The sequence below is a fragment of the Centruroides vittatus genome, unplaced genomic scaffold, assembly GCF_030686945.1.
Source record: "Centruroides vittatus isolate TY-2023 unplaced genomic scaffold, ASM3068694v2 scaffold_435, whole genome shotgun sequence".
Classification (NCBI taxonomy): Eukaryota; Metazoa; Arthropoda; class Arachnida; order Scorpiones; family Buthidae; genus Centruroides; species Centruroides vittatus.
The window spans coordinates 6,977,310-6,986,332 of record NW_027122708.1 but is presented as its reverse complement, the minus strand read 5'-3'; the positions used below and the strand labels follow the sequence as shown (position 1 = coordinate 6,986,332).

At 34.5% G+C, this 9,023-nt stretch overlaps 2 protein-coding genes across 2 annotated transcripts; both read right to left on the bottom strand.

Moving 5' to 3' along the window:
* Nucleotides 1-423: 423 nt before the first annotated feature.
* On the bottom strand, nucleotides 424-7,813 carry LOC136989014 (C-type lectin BpLec-like). Its single transcript, XM_067287030.1, has 6 exons — nucleotides 7,645-7,813; nucleotides 7,426-7,572; nucleotides 1,093-1,197; nucleotides 834-992; nucleotides 719-754; nucleotides 424-636 (listed from the first exon to the last, which is right to left on the bottom strand). Exons 1-6 carry the CDS (start codon nucleotides 7,766-7,768, stop codon nucleotides 506-508), a joined length of 702 nt encoding a protein of 233 aa, XP_067143131.1. The 5' UTR covers nucleotides 7,769-7,813; the 3' UTR covers nucleotides 424-505.
* Nucleotides 7,814-7,859: 46 nt separating this feature from the next.
* On the bottom strand, nucleotides 7,860-8,962 carry LOC136988992 (C-type lectin BJcuL-like). The gene is made up of 5 exons (XM_067287010.1): nucleotides 8,828-8,962; nucleotides 8,622-8,738; nucleotides 8,393-8,535; nucleotides 8,219-8,321; nucleotides 7,860-8,140 (listed from the first exon to the last, which is right to left on the bottom strand). The coding sequence occupies exons 1-5, from the start codon at nucleotides 8,916-8,918 to the stop codon at nucleotides 7,860-7,862; spliced, it is 735 nt and encodes a 244-aa protein (XP_067143111.1). The 5' UTR covers nucleotides 8,919-8,962.
* Nucleotides 8,963-9,023: the final 61 nt, after the last annotated feature.

The following is a 9,023-nucleotide window of genomic DNA, read 5'->3' as shown; positions in this document are numbered from 1 at the left end:
AGGTAACCTAGCAATAAACGATATGTATAAAATAAATTACTTTTTTATTTAAATCACTAATGAGCTAAAACGCTATTGAATTAATTGAAAATTACTGTTAATTAAATACTTTATTAACTAAATTTACTATGTAAACATGTTATGTAAGCATAATATGTAGGCATAAAAATTTATTTACATGTTCATATATATTGTCAAAAAATTATATAATTTTACTGTTGTGTTTATAGAATTGTTTAACAGAATAATGTATAAATTCTATATGTAAACTTAAAGATAATTATAACACTAATCCCCTGTAACAAGGTTCTCCTTACTACAAATAAAAATTGATTGATTGATTATAATTATGTTATTGCATCTTTAGACATAAAAATACTGTATATCATTTGGCACAAATTAAGCTAAAATAAAAGTAAGATATAAAGAAAATTTTCTGATTTAATTTTTAAAACATTACAATTAGAAACACGTTTTTTCCCACATATTAAGTTAATGATATTTACTATCTTTGGTATAATTTTTTAAGCACTCCTTTCCTCCATAAAACAAAATTTATAATAATTAGAACTACAATTATTACAACTATACAAATAGCCGCTATGCTTCCAGGAGACAAACCAGAATTAGAAGTATCTGTAAATGTATAACATTATATTTGTAATATGTATTTTTAGCTATAAAAACAAAAAATGTGAAGGAATAAAAAATTACTCACTCTTTTTATTAACAATATTTTCCTCGGTTGAGATAACTACATTTAAAACAGAAAAAACATTATAGAAAAACCGCGATTTTTATTTATTTAATTTTTATTAAATTAAATCTCATACTTGTTTTCACTCCACATATAAATGGTTTTTGTGCATTACAATCGGAATTTTCCCACGTTTGATCGGGTAAATTCATTTCAACGCATCCTTCTTCCTCCATGGGTTTACTTTTCCAACTAACGAAATCTAGAACGCTCTCGTCCTGCCATTTATACCCCTCTAAAAATACATTATTCATACATTAAACGCCTTTTCTATTCGAATACAATTTAAAGATTAAGAATATTGTGAGTAAAGGAGTAAAAATTGGAGTAATTACCATCTTTTCGACGGGACAATCCTATCCAAACACTTTTGAAACTCTTTAAATCTTGACTAATCGACTTCATTTCTTGGAATGAATGAAAACTTATTAAGCTGGCTTCTGAAATGAATTGAAAATGAAACTGTAATTTAGAAATGAATGAATATACATTATAAACAAAGTTGTAAAATATTTAAAAAGATTGATTAGTTAGATGAAATTCGAGCCCTGATATGGAAAGTTTAGGTGCAGGAGGCCCTGATTAACTATATACGAACGTCCGGTCCGAACCGGAAGTCATGTGATTTTAATTCAAAAATTTTCTCCAGAATGGAGTTGACCGGTATGATTGATATTATCAGGGAAAATATGATGAACACGAGCATGACACTACTAAAATCGAAAAAAAAACATATTTTTAGTTAAATAAATTAAAAATATGAATAAAAAATTGCCGTCCAGTATTATGACATTGTTACAATACCGGGCGGCTATTTCGTGCATATTAACGAATGTCAGCGTATAAATAAGCAAATGAGCCGCTACTTGATACGCATCAAGAGGAAGCTGTCGACTGAGAAGAAACGTCGTATTGCGGACCTGCTGAAGATAGGATTATCTGTTCAGAAAACAGCTTTAGAAATTGGTATTGAACGTTCAAGTGTGTCAAGAATTTTAAAAAATTGAGCTGCCACATCACCAAAATTTAGTGTCAGTAGAAAGTGTCGTGGCTATAATTTGGCTATGGGAGGGCGGTGGATACATCTCTAGTGAGATGGCGCCCTAGGCATTTTGCCACGAGGTGCGCTAGTCTTCCATGTATAGTTCGTGAGCTCTTTTATAATTTACAATAAAGTTGTTTTATTGTTAGAAGCTTGGATTGATTGTGTATGTAGAAACTATACTGCGCTAATACCGGAACAAGGGTTATGGGCCCAGGAAGAAAATTCTAACGTCGATGAAACCGGATTGAACGACCAACCACGGTAAGTCCAAATTTGCTATCTTAGAAACATAAACGTTATAACGAATAGAATGGCAGAAACAGGACATGGACAGCTACCGAAGTTTACAGGTAGCAATTTCACCAGCTGGAAGTACCGTATATGACCATCCTAGAAAGTAGAGATCTAGGAAATTATTAACAGACTACCCATCTACGGATCCTGCCGAAGAGGCGATATGGAAAAAAAACGGACTCCCAGGCCAGAGGCATTTTAACATGCGCGATGGACGACACATAAGTGACACTTATGTGTCGTCCGAATAACGTGTAGAACGGCAAAACAAATTTGGACCCACAAGAAAAAGATATGAAGGGGACCTAATGAGACAAGCGATAGAGGCCAGGCAAGATTAGTAATGAACCGTGACGAATCATGGCGAGATTATCTATTAGCGAGGTTGAGGCCGAAGTTTTAAACGCGAAAACGTGTACGTCGGACGTTCAGCGCCGCTTTCCTGTAAGCCTAGAAGTATGACAACGGCGTTTGGAATGTCGAGAAGATTCCACCGACTTTCCAAATGCCATTGCCAAACTAGGCTTACAGGAAAGCGGCGCTGAATGTCCGACGTACACGTTTTCGCGTTCAAAACTTCGGCCTCAACCTCGCTATTAAGAGGATAAACTCCTTGAGAGAGCTAGGATAAATGGAAACTCAAATAGAAGACGAATTCATCACTTCACTACTGAAAGGTTTAATGCAAAAGTACAACCTAATAGCGATGCAATTCGACAATCTTGAATTATGCAAATTCAAGGGCTCATTTGCGTAATATGTTGCATTTATCAGAATATTCGAGGTGAAAACCTGCAATAATTAGGAGGAGACATAGACAGTAATTAAATGACAGATTTTCCTCTGTCTGTTACCATGAAATTAAATTCAATTGTCGAGGGAAGCGACAATATATAAAGACTTTGCTGAAGTGGTGGATTAATCGATGCAAAATGCAGAAACCTGTAAGTAAAGATATAGGCTTACGTTTACTCGTGCATCGCCAACAACAGGGCCGAACTATTGCAGAAATCAGCGACATGCTGAACATATCAAGTAGAACTATTTCCAGAATACTAAAACAACATAGGGACACGGGTTCCGTGTCTTCACGGAAGTCCTCAGGGCGACCGCGCCTAACGACATTAGAGAAAGATGCTCGCCTGGCAGCCAGCAGCCAGGCGAGTCCATTTTCAACTGCATCAGGGGACCTATTCTGAGTAGTATCGTTAAGCTAACGAATACGATAAAAACCAGTTTCTATCGGAACCACGTGATTCGCGTTTAATCAATCGTGAAAATGCTATTCTGAGCTGTACGTTTCGTTTTCGGTGCCGATAGCCACGTGCGATAACTAAGCTTTTGTTATCGGTCACTCTGGAGCTGCCGTTAGGAACGTAACGAAAGTGAAAACAATATGGCGTCTTTTGGTGTAAGAATGATTTTACTTCACGAGCAATTGGGGAGAGAGTTAATAAACTATGTTGTTGTATTGCTTAAAAATAATTACTTTAACTGTTTATGAATATTGTATGAATAATGTAATTGCTTTCTTGTTAAAATTTAAAGTAAATAGCTATAGCATGAACATTATTTCTGAAATAGGTTTCATTCGCATATGTTTAAATTAAAATGATAGTCATATATTTATATTCAATGCTATCAGTTACTTTTTGCCATCTTTCTGGATCTTTTTGAGCCGACTCCATCGGAATTCAGACGGTCGGCTATTTCTTGCCACAATTTCTGGAGATCTTTTACGGTAAAGGGAGCATCTACCTTCCCTGACATTAATTTCGGGTTGTCTTCCATAAAATTAACGAGCATCTCGGACTGGCGACTTGTAGTTCGCTGGCTTCGACATTTTCAAACAAAACTATTTCACTAGCGCTGATACACGACAATGCTAAAACCACATGCTTCGCTTAGAAAATGGGGGGTTGAGATCACGTGACAAAAATACAATGTTAACTAAACTGTGATTGGTTAAAGCGTAATAGCTGTCGATAGCATGGAACCCAGACGCATCTCGACCGACTACCCGTAGCGAAACCCACTTAACGTGGAGCACAGAATAGCGATTTGTCTAAGGTTCGTTAACTGCCTTTCGCTAATATCGAATATCCCGTCTATCGCTCTCGTTCAGTTATCAGAAGAGCTCAGAATAGGTCCCCAGTTCTCAGACAAGAACTGAATTTGAACATATCTACAGATACTGTAAAGAGAAGGTATGTAACATTTGTAGTATAATAGTCACACGTCCTTCGAAATACATTTCTATCGAGATAATGAACTGCCAGACATACAACTTTATTAACGTGTTTTTGTGTATACAGAAATGTAGGAAGCAAGATAATATATATATTTATTCTTAGGTTTCGACAATTCAACTTATATGGAAGGCGGGCGGCCAAGAAGCAGCGTCTCACCATTAGCAACCAATTCGACCAGCTGGGGTTCGCCCAAATCTACTCTCGTTGGGGCGTGACCGACTGGGCCAACGTTGTTTAGCGATGAAAGTCTTTTGTTCAACGACCAGCGGGGCCGTGTGGGTGCGTCACTCACCCTCCACCAGGTTTAACCCGGAATACGTGCGGCGCACCCAAAGAAGTGGTCGCTTCTCGTTAGGTGAGTTTTTAAATTTTGTGTTTTCGTGTATTTATGTCATTAACTCTTTGAACATGACAACATATCGGCTTGTTCTTTTTATAAATCACAACTTTATTGACTTTTTCTGTTTACAGGTGTATGAGGATGGATGACTGCTGCAGGTCTCAGGGAATTGGTCCGGATAGATAATCACCTCACCGCTATGCAATACATCGAGATACTCGAGCAGGTATTGTTGCTGACGGTGAGGGCCGTCTATGGTGAAGAACACTTCCACTTCGTCCACAACCTCTCCCCGGTACACACAGCCAGAGTGGAACAACAGCCGCAGCTGATAGACATGGGATGGCCGGGGAGAGGAGCAGACTTCAACCCCATTTGAACACGTTTGGGCTCTGCTCTGCCGCGACCCCATTCAGGCGGCAACTCCCAACGAACTCTGGGAAATCGTCAGTTCGTTGGGAGAAGCTTCGTGAGGGCATACTTTGCCAAAATCTTGTGGCAAGTATGCCCGAGCGACTGAATGAGGTCGTAGACAGAGAATGTGGACGAGGTTCTGACCCTCTTCCCTCCATCTGCGGTTTTTATTTTTGTTACACTGTTTTCTTAAGAGATGTTATCTTTTTTGTTTTAATTGTTTGTGTTAATAAATCTAATTACTCATTTCTAATGTGTGTGTTTTCTCAAACAAGTCATTAAAACGTTGCACAATTAAACGTTATAATAGTTATTATAATTGTTATTTGATATTAATGTGCATTGCTGGAAGATTGGTTGTTTAGATATATTTGTTATCTCTGATTCGCGATTCTGATATAGTTTGTAACGATTCACGACCAATACGCTTTATGCAGGGTGTGACCTACAAGAATATCCAATGAAGTAAGAAGACAATGTGGTTAACACCTTTTAACAATCGTGTTCTAGAAAATTTCCCAATGTTAATGGGGTTATTTATTGGATTGGATAATAACAAACCAATACACTTCGTGTTTTGTTCCTGAACTTGCGAAACTTAATCGGTAAATAATAAAGTGAGTTTGCGAAAAGGGGGGGGTCAAATTCAGAAGGAAAAAGTGATGAGAGAAACTTAGGTTTGGAAAAAACTGAGGTGTGTTACCTTTGCAGTTGAACTTGTTTAAGATTCCAATTTGTTTTACTAAGTAGAGTGGGTCTCCCAAGTAACATATTAGTTCCAATTTCCTGTCGTTGCTCTCCAATTGATTTCTATGTCCAAGTAACGGGAGACTAGATCAGTTCCAGAGAAGCCAAGTTTAGATATTTATCGACGGAAATGTAAGAGTGGAAGTTTCATTAGGGGCCGTCCATAAATTCCGTAAGGTATTTTGGGGTGGGTGGGGGTCAAGCATTTCTTACGATTTCTTACTCAGGGCTATGGGTAATAGATCTCGTCTTGCGTAATATTCTTATTTTTATCTTTTGATCTCGTTGAGTGGTGGAGTTTTGAATTTGGCGGTTTCTATTAAGAACGCTCGTACTGATGCCATCAAGTGTGACGTGATAGAATAATAACGCTAGCAGACACAATTTTTTATCATGGAATGGATTCTATAAAACTATCACAGCCAAATATTTCCAATCAGGGTTTTCGTAGTTTTATTATTTCTTTTTGCACTTATTCTTTGTGTTTTGGCTGTAGGCTCTCCTCAGACGAATCATCGTTCTCGACAATAATAATAATCACGTTCAACAGCAATCATGCCCAATCCAACAGCATTGCAATATAATTTACTTTATAGTATAATAAAATAATATTTTCTTTAAAAATTTACATTGCATATCCTCATATATTCCCGACGTTCAAATACACAAAAGTTTTCCATGTCTTTACATGTTATTCAGTGGACTCATTTCCACCAAAATCATACTGAAAATTAACAGGCTCAGAGATTGTTAATTCACAGTGGATACATTCTTTTTTAGAATTATTAATTCTTATATAAATAAATAAAATCCAGCAATGAATTGCTTAACCATCCCGGCGACATTTAAAAGTTTGGTGGCGCCATCTGTTATGATATTTTATTTAAAATGGCAAAAAGCTTACTTTTGATGGTAGGGATGGTTTTATAAAAAATTGTAAATGCTAATAACGAGTAAAATCATGAGAGATATGACACACGACCCCCTTTATCTCCCCACCCCTTTCACCTTTAACCACCAAAATTTAATAGCATCAATTCCTTAATAAACAAACCTACCTGCAAAATTTCAGAAATTTTCGAAAAACCACAGAAGTTATTAAGCTCCAAATGGGATAAACAAAATCGTGTCCCTCCACACACACTAACATTCATACATAAAGAAAAACCCCCGAATTTTTCTAATTTCTTTAAGGGTTGTGATAGAAATTTAAGACATTTAACATTTATTCTGTTTAAATAAGGAAATGTAATATAATGTTATCTATAAAATGGTTAATCAAAAATAGAATTCAACAAATTAAAGTTCAAAATTGTTCAAAATCTCGAATTCCAAACGCACGAATAGGGAACTCAGAGAGTTGGTGCATTGTTCTAAGACTTCTGTATTAAAACAGTGTTTACAGGACTAAAATTTAATATTATTTATTGTAGACTCAAATAATTTTACCAAAAATTATATAAAAATTGTAAAAATAAGACAAGCCTCTTAAAAAAACTAAAATTTAAATGTGATAAATTATACTATAATTTTTAAACCAAGGTGGTGTTGCTAATCAATTAAGCACAAAACTTACTATGTCCTTGACATTCTTTAACGGCAGAATTCCAATCTAGTTTTTTATCAAAAACTTTATAACAAGAGAAAGCTTCTTTCGTTTCTTTCCAATCTTTTGCATGAACTGGACAACTTCTTTTATCTTCTTGAATGACTGGAAGATCAGCTACGAAGGAAACGAAATATTAATAAATGTAAAATAAAACATACGCAAAAAATCAAATTTAAATATAAATACTATCAGTCAATCTGCAAAGTATCCAATTCTTTCCCTCGCATTCAGTAACCTTCCATTTTCCAGTTTTACCATCGATTAATCCGCATTGATTTATGTTATTTAAGTTCATAGGTTGATCATCCATCCAATTAGTGAAGTTCAGAGGCCAATTATTGAACCATTTATATTGACTCTGTATTTATTTAAAATTAAAAAAGTTTATAAGTTTCAATTTTCTAAACTGATTTTAGGAAAATATAACTTGCCTGATCTCCTGTTAATCCAATCCAAACGTCATTTTCGGATAATCCTAAATAAAAGTTAACGAAAGCATTTTCCTTGGCATCTGCTATGATTGCTAGATGTGGTCCGAATGCTTCACAAAATTTTTCTCCTTTGTTCCATTCCATCTTTTCTTTATGTAAATAATAGCAATTATCTTGATAACTTATCATCTTATAATTATCATTTTCGCATTTATCCGGTGCAAGAGTCGGAGGCTTGGGTATTAAATTATCTTGGAATTTTAAAGATTTAAATATTTAATTTGTTTTTGCCAATTATTAAAGAATATAATAAATTGATTTTTAATTACCAACATAAGTTCGGCAGATGTAAGGTTTTTCTTCTGTACAGTTAACAGCAATTAAACTACCTAATTTGTAATCATCAGATAACATTTGGAAACATAAATTATTCTAAAATAGAAAGAAAATTTAATATACAAATGATTAAATCTAAAGTTTTTAAATTAGTTTTATAAAATTACCGTATTTTGATCTAAATCGCTCGAAACAAATTTAAATCGGTCGTAATCAAATGGAGTATTATCCGACCATATTTTTTGTTTACTATCTTTCAAAAATGTACCACCGATCCATGTATCATTTTGTAGAAAACTAGCCAATAGCACTAAAGAAGAATTTACAAATAAATCAAAAATGTAAAATAATTTACTTAATTTTAAATATAATGAACAAATTATATTTCATATTTACTATGCTGACGAAAATCATGAATTGATGCTAAATCGTAAGCTTTCCCCTGTGATTTACAATTTAATTTAGCATTTTTCCAATCTAATGGTCCGTTAAAGAGTTTATAACAGAATGGATCTGTATAAAATAATTATAAATATATTTATATTTTTATAATTTTTATAATATATCAAATGTTAGAAAATAGACATTATTATTAAACCTACTTAGCTGATACCAATCAGGAGGACAGTTTCCAGATGGTAAAACTGGAAAAGGGCGAATTTCACCTACGGGTTTCTTGCAAATAAACATCATTTTTTCTTCACAATGTGCATTGTTCCAATTATAAGAGCCTATAAGAATATTCGATTAAATAAGTTTACAACACAAGATAAAATGTTATGAAAATTGAATTAATTT